The 19274-nt window shown below is 41.4% G+C and overlaps 2 protein-coding genes across 2 annotated transcripts; one reads left to right on the plus strand and one right to left on the minus strand.

Moving 5' to 3' along the window:
* Positions 1-2769: 2769 nt before the first annotated feature.
* On the minus strand, positions 2770-5344 carry LOC111977514 (zinc finger protein 862-like). Its single transcript, XM_070448404.1, has 5 exons — positions 5083-5344; positions 4774-4959; positions 3407-3656; positions 3180-3318; positions 2770-3074 (listed from the first exon to the last, which is right to left on the minus strand). The coding sequence occupies exons 4-5, from the start codon at positions 3303-3305 to the stop codon at positions 2805-2807; spliced, it is 396 nt and encodes a 131-aa protein (XP_070304505.1). The 5' UTR covers positions 3306-3318; positions 3407-3656; positions 4774-4959; positions 5083-5344; the 3' UTR covers positions 2770-2804.
* LOC111977513 (leucine-rich repeat flightless-interacting protein 2-like) lies at positions 5303-18628 on the plus strand. Its single transcript, XM_070448403.1, has 11 exons — positions 5303-5487; positions 8709-8840; positions 11544-11615; positions 12775-12945; positions 13424-13516; positions 16579-16711; positions 16910-16959; positions 17103-17223; positions 17460-17539; positions 17724-17828; positions 17936-18628. The coding sequence occupies exons 1-11, from the start codon at positions 5323-5325 to the stop codon at positions 18044-18046; spliced, it is 1233 nt and encodes a 410-aa protein (XP_070304504.1). The 5' UTR covers positions 5303-5322; the 3' UTR covers positions 18047-18628.
* The last annotated feature ends 646 nt before the right edge of the window (positions 18629-19274 follow it).

Consider the following 19274-nt stretch of genomic DNA (forward strand, 5'->3'; position numbering starts at 1 on the left):
GACAACACTATCTCTGCTACTCTTACCATGATCTGGGTATGTGTAACGTTCAATTTAACTTCATATTAGTCTCTATATTGTGCACAATTAGCTGTCGTTCCTCTCCTACGAGCTATCTCATGTAACAATATACATAGAGGAGTGGTATCTCCAGAGACTCAATTAGCCACTTCCTTAATTTATGAGCCCAGACTGTAATTAACAGCCTTATGCAAACATTCTGTCTCAAACACAGGCCCTGTGTGTACCTCTCCTCCTGCTGCAAATACATTTGCACATAAATCATTCCATCTAGCCCGTAACACATTAGTCACTACTATGGTTATAGCCATACTAAAACATTCTCAAATCAATTAGTCAATATACACCAATCCCTCCTCTGAAACAATGATCACTCTTATGTCTTATGTTCCACGACACCTAAAAACATATTGACTTGAACAGGGAAGAGAGAAAATACATGTTCAATAATTTCATACCACCCTTGACGCGACTAAGACTGGGGGGGGAAAAACTCTGTCCGCTCTGTTCTATGCCCATGGGTCCCCATGCCCATCGCCTTCATTTTCATCCTTGGGTGTTAACGCAAGACACAGACTATGAGCCTTGTATGTAATTAATTTTACCGTATCATCCAGCAATCCATATGTATTGATGCACCTTAACATTAAAATTCTGATGACATGGTAAAACAAAAACCCCTTCATGGTTGACTCAAGCTATCATTTAGTGGGTTCTCTAATAACCTCCCTCTCGGATAAGGTTTCTAGGGAGAACAACCCTCCCTAGACCCAATAAATTTGAACAGTGCACCCACCTCTCACAGTTTGAGAACAGCGCTCTCTCTCTTTATCCTTTCCGATTCATAATTAAAACATTTGATGAATAATCTAACCCAAATTTAGAATGACAGTCCTTAGTGCTTTACTTTGAGTCTATCACTCAAAATCAAGCCCCTCAACCTAGCACACAGCATCACGGTTAGAATGTACATTTATAAACGGGACCATATATTACCGGTAATAACTCTTCTCATTACAGCCACCATTTGTCCCTGTTTTACTGTCGTGAGTGGCATGGTAATAACAGATCGGTATCTCAATGCATTCTTAGTCTAAATTACTATACATTTTGGAGTGTGCAGACCTCCTCAATAAACCTGACACCCCAACTAAACAATTACGGGCACGGTTAAACACCCCCCCCCCCCTTCTCCCGGCACTCATCCTTCTAGTGTGTCTTCATTGGTTCTTCTTCAGATAGTGTTACAGTTCATCTTCCCAACGGCACATATGTAACTCATGCCTGTCACAGTTGATGGCTCTTGTTAATGTCCCAATTTCAATATCCAAAGAAATTAAAACGTTTTTCCCAAGTACACAAGTCTCATCTGAGTCATTCTGTCTGGTCCATTTTTCCCACCAGTACACCAGCAGCAAGAGAGAAGTTTGGATGTTATTTCTCTCCATGCTCACTCCACACACATGGTCTCACAAATATCTGGTTTATCAGTTTGTCTTTTTTGTTGATAGAAAGCTGACATCAAAACGCTGGTGTATTGAGCTTTTGATTCTTCTTTTGTCAGTGTGCCAAGTCACAATTGCATCCTTGAATTCTCTATTAGATTGACATTTTCCGTTAGCAGAGAAATGCTGACCAATTTTATCCAGTTTGCAAAAAAAAATCCATATTCGAGCTAAATTGGTAGAATGCTCGTGTGCCTCTTTCAGCACCTCTAAACTTCTCTTCTTCTACCCTCACTTTACATGGAGAATCGGGGCTGTCCGTCACCATTTCAATAGTTCAAACCTCCTGATGGTGTCAAGTGTTTAGATCTTCACTCCCTGCTCTAATACACACCTTTAACAATTTTCCAAGCTGGCGCTACCCATTTCCCCAGAGAATAGTTATGGAATTTGTGCCTATTAATTGGTCACCTGACCTCGACCCTCTTCCTCGCTAAAACACATCTCTCCACCCTTATCAGTGCCTGCCACGTGATTTTCCCTCCTTTACTCAATACATTCCCCCTACAGATAACCATTAACTTCTGGTGTAACAACTAGACTATGGCACTCTATATTCCAATAGGATACTTGATTAACAATATTTCAAGTTTAGAACTCAACTGTATACATTTAAAAAAATATAAATGCAACATGCAACAATTTCAAAGATTTTACTGAGTTACAGTTCATTTAAGGAAATCTTTCAATTGAAATAAATTCATTACGCCCTAATCTATGGATTTCACATGACTGGGAATACAGATATGCATCTCTTGGTTACAGATACCTTTAAAAAAAAAAAGTAGGGGCGTGGTTCAGAAAAATCAGTCAGTATCTGGTGTGACCACCATTTGCCTCATGCAGAGCGACACATCTCCTTTGCATAGAGTTGATTGTGGTCTGTGGAATGTTGTCCCACTCCTCTTCAATGGCTTTGCGAAGTTGCTGGACATTGGCAGGAACTGGAACACCGTTGTCATACACGTCGATCCAGAGCATCCCAAACATTCTCAATGGGTGACATGTCTGTCTGGTGAGCATTTTCAGCATCCGGGAATTGTGTACAAGATCCTTCAGGGCTCTACGCAAACTTTTCCCCCAAGGAGTACATGTGCTCCTAAATGAACAAATGTAGGAGCACACAAAGACATTTAGGAGCAGTGACATTTAAAAAAATAAGTTTATTAACAAACTTATTCATTACATACATATTTATACTGCGTGTGTGTGCGTGTACTGAGGGACACACATCTGTGCAACAGCACATACCACAAATCACACATTGACCCATGCTTACTAGACACAAAGGATATCAGTTGTCCAGCTGCTTTTGTATGTTGGCCGTCTGGCATGCTTAGAGGTCAGCCAGCGGTCCACGGCAGGAGTGGGATCGAACTCCTCGACAGAAGGCCAATCCAGGCTGATCCTCATCAGGTCTTCGGTGGTGGAGGCCCCAAGGCAGCTTCTTGTCAAATTCTTTATCCGGTTCTGTGCAGAGAAGCCTCGCTCACACTGGGCGGCTGAAATGGGCAGCGCCAGCATAAGCTGCACCAACTCCAGTATGTTCTAGGGAAAAGATTATATCTTTCAATTTCATTTAAATTCTTACCATTAACTCAAAACCAACCATAGAAGGATACCATTCATAACCACTCAGGACTGTTAGCCTACCTTGTAATCGTGCCTGTAGGGGTCCTTTGTCAACATGGTCTCCCACAGGCCACTGTAGGACTTGTCCTTGAAATTGTGGCTGACCGGGATTTTCAGCCCCTGCCACTCATCCTGGATTGCAGCCATGTTGCACCCCGATCTGCAGGATTGAACAGAGCAAGTGAGTTTGCAAATATGCAAACATAACATTGTCTCATATGGCAATGCAGTGTGAAATAAATTCTTACCTCTCTAGGGCTCCTTGAAATGCCTCATCAAGTCTGCCACACCATCATCGCCAAAGGTGAGAAGGCTGGCCTGGTCTTCTGGCCATGTGTCAGGGTTTAGCACTTTGAAAGACTCCACTGGGGTCTGGAAACCACCAATCCTGGCTTTGAGATCATCCACGCCGATGTTGCTGGCCGGCTCCATATGCTGCTTCAGCTGGGGATTGGTGAGGTCCATGAAGCCTTTCAGATTCCCCTTCAGTGTTATTCCCTTAAACAGAAATAACACACACACAGAGACACACACACCAACACACAATAAAATGTCTGGCCATTTGTCTGTCTTCCATAAAACATTTTTTAAAGACTTCACTGCATTTCCCTCCTTATCCTCAAATCATGCTATTGGGCAACGTACATTTATTCTCACACTGATAATCTGTCTTAATCATCGATTTCTCTTACATCCTAACAAGCTCTCATCCTAAACCACCTGGACTCTCCTCATCACCCTGCTGCTGAGCAAGCATGGTCTGGATCTTCTCCAGCATGCCTCCTGCCTTTGCCCTAAGCTTTAGTGCTTCCAGTCTGGTCACTGTCTTCCTAACTCTGATGTGGCTTGGGGGAGGATCAGGTCATTTCTTTGCATGGTGAGGCTAAGTGAGGATAGCTCCTCAAATATGTCTGAGAGAAAATGGCAGAATACACGAGTGCATTCTCCATTTCCCGCTTTATCTGTTAAGTAGTGAGTAAATAAACTGTCACCTGTCAATTACTTGATTCTGAAAGTTCATTTGAGTCTTGAACCTATTTTTTAAAAAAATAGTGTGGTATTACATTTCCTGTGTAAAACTGAACTTCTTTGCCCGCCCTTGAACTTCCGCTGTTGATACTACGGCCAGGTCCTGCAGAACAACGGAGTACTGGCCTTCATCGGCAAGGTCCTTGTCTTGTCCATGCCGCAGGAACACTTTGAGGGTTCTGTGGACATGGGGGATCCAGTGAGTTCCCTTGACGTTAGACGGTGTGCAAATATCCACACCGAGCTCTTGCCCGAGAACATAGAACTCTCGTTTGGATCTTCCGCTGAAGTGATACATCTTCCATATCAGATTCAGAAGGTCGTACACGACAGACACCTTTGTCTCTTTCTTTTGAATGGTCAGTATTGCCAGCTCTAGCCTGTGAAAGTCAGAACAGAATCTTCCAAACATTTCACCGTCTCCTTCCCCCCTGTCTCTTGTGCCAACAGAAAACAATAATTCTGTGGTATTTACTATTCCAGCACTTAGCGTGCGCACACACGCACACACACACACACACAGTATTGTTTAACATTCTCTGCAAGCAAATAAAACTAAATCATAGAGAATTTATTAGTTACAAACCTATACAGTGGATTGGGAATATATGCCCCCTTGCCTCTCTCTGCAGGTGGGCAATCACTCCCCCACGTTGGCCCATGTTCACGGAGGCACCATCTGCCCCGAAGGAGATGCACTTCTTCATCCATGACCCTCCATCCTCCTCTGGACAAACAGCACGAAATGTAGCCTTGGTGGCATCCAAAACACCTTGAATGACAACACAAAAAAACGATTATACAAAAGTATTTCCGACAAACTAAATTCTATCTCCATTACAAATAATGATTAAACTTGACACAAGAATAACGCCTATTAAGAGAAACAATTTACCAATGGCATGGGAGTGCTCAAGGGTCTGTTGTGCCGACCAGGAGATTGACTGGCTTCCCATCCTCCAACAAGCGCAAGTAGAAAATCTTGCATTTGGTGTTGGATATATCAGTGTCTCTGTCTATTAGAACGGCAAGATACCTTGCGGCTCTCAGCTTTGCTGACAGGCTCTCTCTCATTATGTCAACAATTTGACCGATCATCTCCGCACATTTTATCTCATTGTCGTATGTGGTATTAATGTCAACTCCGTTTTTGTGGTGGAGTCTGATAAGCGGCTCAAATTTGACTAAAGTTTCTTTCTTCACAATGAATATGCTATGTTTATCTTCAATTTCAGGTGCCGCATCTTCTCCTCAGACAGCAGCACTTGCCTCCTCAATGCTGCGGACACCGTCTCAACAGGTAAAGATCTCTGCACTGGATATGCCGCCGCGAGATGTTCTCTCTTTTCAGATGTGGGTTTCCTGACACGAAGGACGAGCCTGTTTCTGCCCTCTACAATATTTGCAGAACATGACGTTGTTTTCGAACTCTAGCCATGGGAACATTTTGAGCCAATTCGCATTGAATCTATATGTTCTCCCTCCGCCGGCTACAGTGGACGTTGAAGTGACAGCGGGGATCACGGTAGTTTCGCTAACATTGTTCTCAGCAGCTTCGCTCAAGTTGTTCTCAGCATCCCTAACGTTAGCCACCTCAGGTAAACCTTGTGAAAGGGCTTCATTAGATGAACCTTGCGAATCCCCCTCGCCGGATTCCTCTTTCTCCTCGTCTCTTTTTCGCTTAAAATAAAATGTAATGGGCTTCATTTTTAGAGATGTATGCAAATTCATTTATAGCCTATACCGATACTTTTTTCCAGTGTTGTTCACCTTTCTCTCACTCTGACTGGACTGCGTCATCACATAAAACTCTACTGTGATTGGCGCATGCCGCTTGTGGAATGTAGGACTTGTAGTTTTTAAACAATTAGCAGCGGGGGAAAAATATATCACGGTAGGTTGTAATCTTTACTCCCACATATCTATTTTTAGGGGCAAATGCAAGTGAAATACTTTCACTGTAGAGCCCTGTCCTTGCAACATGGGGCCGTGCATTATCATGCTGAAACATGAGGTGATGGCGGTGGATGAATGGCACAACAATGGGCCTCAGGATCTCGTCACGGTATCTCTTTGCATTCAAATTGCCATCGATAAAATGCAGGCGTAGAAACCGGATGTGGAGGTCCTGGGTTGGTGTGGTTACACTTAGTCTGCGGTTGTGAGGCCGGTTGGATGTAATGCCAAATTCTCTAAAACAACGGAGGCTTATGGTAGAGAATTAACATTAAATTATCTGGCAACAGCTCTGGTGGACATTCCTAATCAGCATATCAATTGGACGCTCCCTCAACTTGAGACACCTGTGGCATTGTGTTGTGTGGCAAAACTGCACATTTTAGAGTGGCCTTTTATTGTCCCCAGCACAAGGTTGCACCTGTGTAATGATCATGCTGTTTAATCAGCTTCTTGATATGCCACACCTGTCAGGTGGATTGATTATCTTGACAAAGTAGAAATGCTTATTAACAGGCAGGTAAAAAAAAGTGTGCACAATGTGAGAAATTAGCTTTTGTACATATGGAACATTTCTGAGATTTTTTTTATTTCAGCTCATGAAACATGGGACCAACACTACATGTTGCGTTCATATTTTTGTTCATTTTATTTCCGCACTATGAGGTTGGAATAATATTGTGAAAATGATAATGCCCTTTGTGTAAGAGCTGTTTGAAAAGGCTGCCTTAAATTTCAGCCTGTTTTGGCATGCCTGGTGACATCCCCAGGTGGTAAATTAGTTAATAGACCAATAGGAAAGAGTTCCAAACCTCTGCCAATAACAGCTCATTTTCAGTTTCCCCCTCCCCACTCAGACCACTCCCAGATGGTCCTTGCAAAATTCTTGTTTGAGTTTTTACTCTTTGCTAAGAAGTAGAGGACTTGTAGTCGGACAAAATTAATATCGTAACGGATATGGGCAATTTTCTGAATATGATTACGATCTAAATATATTTAGTAATTATACGTGATCGGAGTGAAAAAATTATATTCTGGTGCCAGCACATATCTTTCTCATGTCAGTCAGTCAAGTGAGGCTCTACGTGGTCTAAATAACTCAACTGACTAGTTTGCCTGTCTGTAAAGAGAAGGGCGGGGTGTACCTTGGTCCTGCTGCTCTGATTAGATAGTGAAGCTGTATTTCTCTGTCCACTCGTGTCATAATTCCACCCGATCACTTTCACTTCTGTTTCAGTCTGATCATTCAGACTGCTGCTGCCTCTTGTTAGCCTGCTGCTATGATGAATCAAATGGCAAGGACATTTGCTATCAGTGTGCATAATATCTAAGAAGGGGGGCGAGGTTAAGAAAAAAAGGAGGTATTTCTGTCTGTAAAAAGGGCCTTTTGTGGGGAAATACTCATTCTGATTGGCTGAGCCTGGCCTCCCAGTGGGTGGGCCTGGCTGCCAAGTAGGTGGGCCGGCCTTGTAGTTGAGTGGTCATCACCTCTTAAATCGGGGAACAGGAGGGTACAGTCCATTACAGCAGCACGATCATAGGTTAGGGCAACACATTTCTCCATGAAGTTAAACTCTGACATCTCAGAATTCCTAAAGTCAAACACAGACTGCGCATCTCGCCCACTTGACACATCAATGCAGCCCAAGAAACGTTCTTGAATAAAGCCCTGATCATCCACATAACTGGCTATAACTTACAACTGCGAGCGACATTTGATGTCTGTGGTTTCAGCCATGCGGGGGGAAAAAGCTTTTACCAACTTTTACGGTCACTGACAAGCTAGCTAATTGGCTGTTTAGCTTGCTAGGACACCCACAAACTTGTTTTTAGACATTAACCAGTAGGGATGTGCATCTTTTCCTTTCAAGACAATTCGATGTGTATCTAGATACATGGGTTACGATACAGGAACAATACGTTTTAGTTTAAAACGATTCGGTTTGATTAGAGGAACGAATCGATGCGATTTGACATGAAAATAAAGTTCTAAAACTAAGAAAACAATATATAATCTACCTCCTCCATCTCCTGTAGATTGAAGAAACTAATTTGAATTGAATAATATACAAAAAATGCTTAACTGTCTCAATCTATCCAACAATGTCACCATTTCACCAAGCTTCTAAATCACATGCGTAGTACTAGGTTCATTCTCTGATCCTCTAATTGGATGGACAACATATCAGTTCATACGGCAAAAGCTTTGATTGGTTAGAGGATGTCCTCCGGAACTCGTCATAGTTACCATGTAGGTCTATGGAAGGGGGCATAGCTTGAGCCCTGAGCGATCATTTATTTGGCACATCTTAGATAGTTAATTTATAATAAGCACAGTGGCCACCAACCCCCCCCCCAAAATAGTTGGTATTTCAGAATACCCCAGTATACAGGGTATATACTGTATACTGCTCAAGCTTAGTGGGAGAATAAGTGAAGCCAGGGCCCAGTGGTGTCAGATGGCAGTGTTGGTGTTGAATGACAGTCCTGGGGTGTGTTGACTGTTTTATTTGCTGTGTTGACTTGAGCTCTAACTAAGGTGCTTTGTTTTATGTTGTTTTCCAGCCATCTTCACGCTGCACGACTCCCTGTCTCTCTGCGGCCAACTTGGCCTCCCTGGGGGGGACCTCCTCGAGACGGGACAGTGCAGACACGGGCAGCATTGTCGACCCTGACACCAGCCTGAGTGAATTTAGGGTAAGATGCCTGCGCACCAACACACACCTCCACTTGCACACACCTCCACCTCCACTTGTGTCAGTACCAGTAACAATACCAATGTTTTCTAATAAACACTCATATTTAAATGTCAATCCATTTACTTTTTACAGTGAACCATTTGTGTTGTAGTTTACTCTTTTCCGCACTACTGTTTTATTTGAGGTCAGAGAATAATATCTGAAACATCCACACTTCTCTCTGCTTTCCGTTGCAACGGTTATCAAAATTGTTAATGTTTTAAACAATTCTAATAAATGCAACAGTTGGACAATGATGAAGATACTCCAAACTGGTATGCATCTGGTATTGACTGAATTATAGCGCATTAAAACATTTTACTGGCACGGACTAAGAATGGAGTTCAGGGATTCTGGTGGGAATTCAGGTATTAATTTAGTCAAATTTCACAGGTTCTTTTTCTTAGAATTCACTCATATACATTTTCTAATGGTATCAGGTATTTATTTTGTGTTAAAATAAAGACAATTAGATTTGCCTTATTTGCATAAATATACTGGATGTCCAGTGCCTTCAGAAAGTATTCACACCCCTCGACTTTTTCCACATTTTGTGTTATAGCCTGAATTTAAAATGCATTAAATTGACAATTTCACACAATACCCAATAATGTCAAAGTGGAACTGAACTATGGGTTTTTTTAAATGAAAGCTAAAATGTTTTGAGTCTATAAGTATTCAACCCCTTTGTTATGACAAGCCTAAATAAGTTCAGGAGTAAAGTCACAAGTTCCATGGACTCACTCTGTGTGCAATAATAGTGTTTAACATTAAACAAATGTATGACTACCTCATCTCTGTACCCCACACATACAATTATCTGAAAGGTCCCTCAGTTGAGCAGTGAATTTCAAACCACAAAGACCAGGGAGGTTTTCCAATGCCTCGCAAAGAAGGGCACCTATTGGTAGTTGTGTAAAAATAAATAAAAAGCAGGCATTGATTGCACTTTGGGTGGTGTGTCAATAGACCCAGTCACTACAAAGATACAGGCGTCCTTTCTAACTCAGTTGCCGGAAAGGAAGGAAACCGCTTTAGGTATTTCCCCATGAGGCCAATGGTGACTTTAAAACAGTTACAGAGTTTAATGGCTGTGATGGGAGAAAACTGAGGAAGGATCAACAACATTGTAGTTACTCCACAATACTAACCTAATTGACAAAGTGAAAAGAAGGAAGCCTGTACAGAATAAAAAATATTACAAAACATGCATCCTGTTTGCAACAGGGCACTACTGAATACTGAAAAAAATATGGCAAAGCAATTCACCTTTTGACCTGAATAACAAAGTGTTATGTTTGGAGAAAATTACTGAGTACCACTCTCCATATTTTCAAGCATAGTGGTGGCTGCATCATGTAATGGGTATGCTTGTAATCGTTACGGATTGTAGAGTTTTTCAGAATAAAAAATCTACGGTATGGAGCTAAGCACAGGCAAAATCCTAGAGGAAAGCCTGGTTGTCTGCTTTTCACCAGACCATTCACCTTTCAGCAGGAAACACAAGCCCAAAATCTACACTTTAGTTGCTTACCAAGAAGGCAGAGAATGTTCCTGAGTGGCCGAGTTAGAGTTATGACTTAAATCTACTTATAAATCTATGGCAAGACCGGAAAATGGTTGTCCAGCAATGATCAGCAACCAATTTGACAGAATTTAAAGAATTTAAAAATGAATAATGGGCAAATGTTGCACTATCCTGTTGTTGAAAGCTCTTAGACTTACCCAGAAAGGCTCTCAGCTGTAATCGATGCCAAGGGTGATTCTACAAAGTATTGACTCAAGGGAGTGAATACTTATGTAAATTAGATATTTCTGTATTTAATTTTCAATCAATTTGCAAATATTCTTAACATGTTTTCACTTTGTCATTATGGGGTATATTGTGTGTAGATTGGTAAAAAAATATATATAAATGATACATTTTGAATTCAGGCTGTAACATAGCAAAATGTGGAATAAGTCAAGGGGTATGAATACATTAACATAAAGGGGTGGAACAGGGCTGGAACCACAAACTTCCTTTCTCTAGGCCTACCTGCACTCACCTGCACTGTCTAGATTTCCTCCTTTAATTACTGTTGTCACGTTCTGTTGCATAATTCAACAAGCGTGTCAATAGCAAGATACCCTCGGATCAAAAGTCTACATATTACACCTATCTAAACATACTTTACATTGTGAGATCAGACATCACTATTATCCAAGTTTTCATTTTGATGTTTGACAGGTCATTATAAACACTTCCGCGTTCGTAACTTTAACGGGGAAAAACAACAGGCACAAGCAAGAGTATGAAAGAGTCGCTGGAGTAAAATGAAAGCAATCAATCCAGCGGGATTTAAGTGACAAGTGGATTTTGCACCCCTCAAACACAGGAAATAGATGGCTGATAAAGACAGATCCTCAGGTGGGCGGGGCATGTGCGTTGCTACTCAGCACCTCATTTAACATGTGGACTTCATGTATGCACGGGAAGATTGTATGTGACATGTTTTTTTAAACTTCCTATAAAGCTGTATGTCTGGGCCTACCGTTGGGTAAATTACTGTCTGGAGATGCCAACAGTATGGGTGCTTTGTTTGAAATCTGTCCTTAATTCTTCCTGGTTTCCCCCAATTCACCCCAACCCGTGAACCCTTTCTTCCCATCTGCTCTACAGGATATCTATGATCTAAAGGACCAGATTCAGGATGTAGAGGGGCGGTACATGCAGGGACTTAAAGAGCTGAAGGTAGAGGGACCTGAGCTCACGGTGTGCCTTCTCTTGTCCCCTGGTAGCCTTATGGCATCACTAACCCCGCTGTACCTACATCTCATCTAGGGCCACACTGACTATAACCGCTAACTGTAACACCAAAAACACTCAGTCTGATGGCATGTTCCCTGCATGACCTTTCCTGCTCGGTTTGAAACGCACTGTTTATGGCATGGATTGAAAGCCTTGTTTGAACTCAAGCAGTGCTTGGGGAGTAAGAACAAGACCATGAATTGCTTGTCTTTCAACAATCTTCTGTCTGTTGGGTTTCCAGGTTTGTAGTCCTACGCTAAAATCTATAATTAGCTTTCATTCACACAGCTCTGAGGAACTCCTGGTTTCTTTTCTGTAGTCACTCTAAAAGCTCACTGTTCTCTGAATCTATTTGTGTTTAGAAGGGTAGTTTACTAACACACCTGATTCCTGGCAGGTCCTACACTTTGGTAGAACTGAAACACAATAGCCGAACTCGCTCCAGTTGTGATATATTTTTGTTCTTTGGAATCGAGGGTTTTTATCAGTGGCTTGAATCATTCCGCTGACTGAATCGATGCACTATCGATATCAATCGATATCAAGTGGATCAGTTTTATCACTTGTCGATCTCACTAGTGTCTTTTTATAATAAAAAATATATATAAATAGGTTTAGGCTATAGCCTAATGCCCATGCATGGAAGAGAGAGATAAATAATATTGTCTGAATGGACATTTTGCGCTGCTTTGGTGGAATTCTCCTCTCTGTCTGGCCTACATTCCTCTCTTGCATTCTGTAGGCTATATAGAATATTTATTGAAATAGGCTATAGCAAAAAGGAATAGGCAAATTACTCAGAATGTCACTTGTGTGTTGCCCTGCTGTGCACTGCGAGACTGTTTTTTTTACTGCTCGGCGCCAGTCAAGTTCAAATAGGCTAAACCATCGTCGTCTGTCACATCACGATGTTGTCACCATCGATGATGGCTGTCAATCATCGTCGACAGATGACACTATCGCCCAACCCTAGTGTGGTTGTGCAGAGCTGTACTATTATTACTGTAATTACTGTAGTAATAATAGTAATTATTGTTCTGTGGTATCTCCCTCATGGTTCATTCTGTAAAGAGGTGTGTGTGTGTGTGTGTGTGTCTGGTAGGAGTCGCTGTCGGAGGTGGAGGAGAAGTATAAGAAAGCCATGGTGTCGAACGCACAGCTGGACAACGACAAAGCCAACCTCATCTACAACGTGGACACACTCAAAGATGTCATCGAGGAGATGGAAGAGCAGATGGCCGAGATGCGTAGGGAAACTGAGGACAAGTCTAAGGTGAAGTGTTACACTCTCTCTCACACATACACAGCATAGTAGATAACCTTTATCATCTACTGTTAACATATGCAGACTCGGACAGAGGTGAGCATATGCAAATTGCAGCAAAGTCTCCAACCGCTCTATCAACTTCTTCATATACTTGAACTCATTCATGTGTGCAGGTCTTATAATCAGCAAAGCGGCCAAGTCCAACTGTACCATTGTCTGTTTGACCATGTGATCCACTGCTCTTTGCTGACAATGAGTGTAACTATATAATTCCAGACGAAACAAGGCCAAATCAAAATGCTCCCTGATCCAATTACCTGGCTAGACTTAAATGCTATAAGTGTAAACGTCAATGGAATCTTGCTCACTGCCCATGACTGCACTCCTTTTTTTGGGTGGTTTTGAGCTTTTTAACTTGTGTAATGAAGAATGGTTGCACTTTCTGATTGATTGTGACTCTTACAACGGCCCTCTTTCATTCCAGCAACTAGAAAGACAAAAGCACACATGCACAGTCCTGCAGCACAAACAAGTGGAGTTAAAGGAGGGAATCCGCCGAAGAGATGAGCACATAGAGGTATGGCTGCACTAAGAAAACCAACATTTGGTGGCCATCATTTCACACCTACACCTCTTACTACACTTCCATTCTTTACAGTCCTGTAGTCTGTGTACTGCAGTAGCTTGATGAAGATCCATAGTGTGAGACTATACTTCTCTCTCTCATAGTCTCTCACTCATCCCAGTGTCTCCTCTCCTGTTTCATCGTTTTCTCTGTCTGGTCTTTGTCACTTTTCTTTGCCTCGTCTCTCTATACTGAAATGATCTCTACTCCAGATCATTTTCTGGCCACCTGTCTTTTTTTCTGGTCCCTTACTTTTCATCACTCTATCACTCTCACTTTATCACTCAATATCTATTCAAGGCTATCTACATTTTTTAAGTTTCATCCTGTATTTTCTCTTTCCATCCTTTTCATCTATTTTATTCTGTTTTTCATTCTATTTTACCCTGTATCCCGTATCTCACTCTCTGTACGCAATACCACTAAAGGAGAACCAGCAAATCCAGACTAAATTAGATACCCTCACCAGAGAGGTGTTTGCCCTGCAGGAAACGATAAACTGGAAGGACAAAAACATTGGGGTAGGAGGTCACGCTTGGGGGGACTCTGAAGGATTGCGAGAGGCAATAGATGTGCACAGACAGCTTGTGTTGTTTTGGTTTGTATGTTTCTCTCTGACCAAATGGATATGTAAGGTTTGTGTGAAATTCAATACCCTTCACCCAGAAGTATACAGTCGTTCACTCCCTTCTTGTGTATTTAAAAGCATTGGGTTGGTGCAAGCATGGCTGGAGGGAGTTTCCACCATATTCCTTACATCAGTCCAATTCCTTTTAAATTTATGAGTGTACAATTCAGCAGAAGGCTAAATAATCGGACCACCCATATAAACCTGTAGAGTTGCCTGAAAGAAACTTGGTGCTGATTCACCGATCAATGAAATCTGTATCAGGTAATCGACTGGTCTTAAACAGTTTATTGCCTCTCATAGTTGCATGACAGGGACTCTGGATAATAGCCAGTAGTTGTTGGACCAATTCTAATTCACAGTTTGGAGTTTCCCTAAATTTGCATGTGATATGATGATTGTGGGCTCACTAATGTAATAAACTTTGGATGCTGTGGTCATTTTAGGTTAAGATGTAGGTTTTGTGTGCAATCCGTAAAGTTTAGTCAGTGCAAGGGAAACTGTGAACCTGCTAGCATTTGATGCGTATCGGGGGGAAAAAGAGAAATTTCTCCCCTTTAAAACTCATATTTTATTTACCCTGAAATGACAGCATGAAATCCATTTAAGTTCTGTAGGCCTAGACTTAAAGCTCTGCCTGTCTAGTGTCAGATTGATATTGTCACGTTCTGACCATAGTTCTTGTGTGTTTTACTTGTTTTAGTGTTGGTCAGGACGTGAGCTGGGTGGGCATTCTATGTTGTGTGTCTAGTTTGTCTGTTTCTATGTTTGGCCTAATATGGTTCTCAATCAGAGGCAGGTGTTTTGTGTTGTCTCTGATTGGGAATCATATTTAGGTGGCTTGTTTTGTGTTGGGGTTTGTGGGTGGTTGTCTTCTGTCTTTGTGTTCTGCACCAGATAGGACTGTCTCGGTTTTCACGTTTGTTATTTTGTATAGTGTTCACGTTATCGTCTTTTTGTTTATTAAACATGTTGAACACTAGCCGCGCTGCATTTTGGTCCTCTCCTTCACCAACGGAAGAAAACCGTTACAGATCTTTTTATTTGGCCTTTAGCTCTCCCTTACATAACTGTTTTGTCATGTGGTGTTATATTTGTGAGCTTGTGGTGGTTGTTTCAACATCTGTCACTTTGCCTTTCCAACTCAACCTTACCATTTTGGTGTACCGTTTGCATGTCTATACAGACATATGTGCATGCACAAAGATCATTGTAGTGTGCATCCATATACTGTACGTATATCAGTCTTTCCAACCGTTCCTCCACTTCTTTTCTCTCCTTTCTCTTTCCTTTTGTCTTCTCCCTCCTGCGTGTGGCCACCAAGCCCTAGAAAGGCAGAAATAGTTATTTGATTGCATTAGGAATGAGAGGGATGAGCCGGCTGACATCAAGGCGAAGGCCAAAACAGGAGAGGTAGGTCTCACCACCAAAGGGCTGGGAATAGTCTATATCCCCATTGAATAGACGAAGTAGGTTCCAGGAATAAGCCTGCTAGAAACAACAGTGATGATAAAGCAACTTGTGGTATGTAGCTATGTATGTCTTCTTGTGTACCTAAGTTTGTTTTGTCTTTTTTCCTACTCGGTTGTTTCTTCCACAGATGTGTTGAACTACACGGAGTATACCAAACATTAGGAACACCTTCGTAATATTGAGTTGCACCCCCCTTTGCCCTCAGAACAGCCTAAATTCGTCAGGGCATGGACTCTACAGGGTGTCAAAAGCATTACACAGACGCACGTTGACTCCAATGCTCCCCACAGTTGTGTTAAGTTGGCTAGATGTCCTTTGGGTGCTGGACCATTCTTGATACACACGGGAAACTGTTGAGCGTGAAAAACCCAGCAGTGTTGCAGTTCTTGACACAAACTGGTGTGCCTAGCACTTACTGCTATACCCAATTCAAAGACAATAAAATATTTTGTCTTGTCCCTTCACCCTCTGAATGGCACACATACACAATCCATGTCTCAAGGCTTAAAATCCTTATTTAATCTGTCGTCTCCCCTGAATTTACACTGAGCGAAGTGGATTTAACAAGTGACATCAATAAGGAATCATAGCTTTCACCTGTTCAGTCTGTCATGGAAAGAGCAGGTGTTCTTAATGTTTTGTATACTAAGTGTATGCTGTGTGTCTGTCAGTCTGTGTACAAGCAATGGAAACCTCAGTAAACCGTTACTTCATACAGCTCTGTGGCTTATTGCATTTCAAACCGTGAAATACATTAAGTTGTAAACCCTCCTATGCTGCCTCACTCTAGCCAAGTTTCAATGACCATACTATCATGGTCAAATTCACACTGAGTGCTATGCTAGTGTGGATATTGGGACCTAGCCTCTGTGTTGAGATCCTCTTTTAACCCTGTGTCCCTTTAACTCCTTAGAAACACGGCCTGGCCATCATCCCAGAGGGAATGCCTAACGGGGACATCAACCATAACGACCCAGCCACAGGGATCACCGTGGTCACACAGGAGGCTGCCCAGGTGCTGGAGTCAGCAGGAGAAGGGTCTCTGGGTGAGTGGAGGGGACAGAACAGGTTCTCCTAAAGGGAGCGGTGGGAGAAATAAATGAATTAATATCTGTGATGTACATGTGTTATTCAATCAATAATACACCAGGGGGCGCACTTCATTGTTATTTTAGCACAATGGTGCTGCGGTCATAGTTGCAAGGCACCTTTTTTATAATTATCATATTTTTTCTCCTTTGCAGATGTTAGGATACAAAAGCTTGCGGATGAAAAGGACGAACTCTTAGCCCAGGTACATGTATAATTTTCCTCTTTGACCCCAGTGATGTTTGACCCCAGTATACTAGTTTCCTCTTGACTATTTTCTCATGTCTTTTTTAACTGTCTGTCCAGCTATAATAAGTCATGCTGTCCATTCTGTGTGGTGTCCCTTAGATCAGGAAGTTGAAAATGCAACTGGAGGATGAGAGGCAGAAGCACTCTAAGATGGAGAATGCCTTCACAGATGGAGAGAGGATGGAGAACGGCACTGACCTGCACTTCATTGAGATGCAAAGTAAGTCCCGTTCCTGCCCAAACCTACAAAAGTTCACACTACCATTCACACAAAACATAGAAAGGCATATGTGGCTGGGTCACCATTGATACAAAGCCTATGCACACTCACTAAAAGGCTTTCTCTTTACATTAAACATACACTGCCAAAAAGAAACTAACAGCAAGGCTCACATCTTAATTCCCTTGTAATGTAAATGTACTAACTCAAATGTTCTAATGTTTTACTCTCTGCAGGAGATGCCAACAGACAGATAAGTGAATACAAGTTCAAGCTCTCGAAGGCAGAACAGGAAATGGGCACAATGGAACAAAACGTAAGTCACGTGGAAACACTGACATACTTTCCATATGTACCCTAGCTGACCAATGCAAACTGCTGAACCAGACGCATTAATATACATACATTTTACTGTTTGAATGAGAAAATGAAAATAAATGTCAGCTTCAAATGTGGAGGTTGTGTTTAATTTGTTTTTGTTTCATTATCCTCATATCTAGATCAACAGACTGGAAGGACAAGTGTCCAGATACAAGGCGTCAGCGGATAACTCAGAGAAAATAGAAGATGAACTGAAAATTGAAAAAAGGAAACTTCAAAGAGAGGTAAGGAACAAAAAAATAGATGATAAATGTCAGTGGCCGATGTTTGATTTGACATAAAACATAGTCTTAACCTTTCATTTCTAACCATTCCCCTATTTTTCCCACAGCTGCGGATTGCACTAGATAAGATTGAGGAGATGGAGATGACCAACAACCACCTAGTAAAGCGCCTTGAGAAGACGAAGGCCAATCGGAACGCCCTTCTGTCTCAGCAGTGAAGGCCGCTGGATTGCCACAGAAGCCGTTAAACTCATACCTTTGACTGCCATATTGCGTCTGGAGCACGTTTCCATTCTTCCTCAGTAACACTTGTTGTGTAGCAAAACCAAAAACACTTACAGAAAAAAGCAACACTGGTAGCAGAGAGGCAAAAGTATTTTTTAAATAAAATATAGGCATTGGTTTGTCTTTTTTGTGTGCCAGTGTCTTTTGAAGGGAGACTCAAAAACCTATTAAACCATAGTTATTAGGGGAAGATGATGAATCTAAGAAATTCGCTACTCATTACTTTATTTTTCAATGCTTTGGACTACATGTTATTCACAAAGTTTATTTCTCTCTGGCTGGGTGCTTGGCTATTTCTTTGTTTTGTATTTTTTGATAAGTTGCATGAATGAGTATTATGACTGTTTTGAACTGTTAAACCCTTAAGGCTGCTCTCTCTGGCCTGCACCTATCTATAATCCCTCACACAGTGAAGTGCCTTCTCACACCTAGAGACTGAGGGTTTTACATTATCAACAAATATAATAACTTGTACAAAATAATGTATTTAAAGGTGCAGTCATGATTTGATGAAATATATAGAACCAATTGTTTTGAGATTTCATTGAGAATGTAAAAAATATATATATTTAAAAAGATTTCTTGAAAATAAATGTGCAAATGACAGAACTGTGTGTATATATAAGGTGGATTCTTTTTTCTTTTTGCATGGGGTATGGCACATTGAATTCCCTTTAGAAGAGGAGTGATGATTCAAGGTTCTTTGAGCTAAAAAAAAGAAAGGCAAGTAACATCAACAGAAGACGGCACTACATACCACTTTCTCCTCAAACCTTGTTCACTGCTCTGAAAGCCAAGCAGTTTCAAGTCTCAGGACCACACAGTGATTGTGACTGGGGCACCTACTGCATTGAAATACTCTATGAATAAACTCTATATCAGATTTATACTGCCCTTTGTTTGTTACATTTTTCCATCAATCATGAACAAATTGTTGGATATTTTTTATTATTGTTATATCATTTTCCTTGTTTCAGGTCAACATCAACAAATTGTACATACAGTATGTACATATATTTGAATTCCAAAACGGTAACATAAAACATAACCAACAAACACCAAAACAATAATTACACATTCCCTTTCAGTTCTCTGCTTTTAATTGTATTTTTTATTTTTACATTTCATTAACACTTTGTTTTTCTTCCTTACATACCTTTA

Source organism: Salvelinus sp. IW2-2015, linkage group LG18 (genome assembly GCF_002910315.2).
Source record: "Salvelinus sp. IW2-2015 linkage group LG18, ASM291031v2, whole genome shotgun sequence".
Taxonomy (NCBI): domain Eukaryota; kingdom Metazoa; phylum Chordata; class Actinopteri; order Salmoniformes; family Salmonidae; genus Salvelinus; species Salvelinus sp. IW2-2015.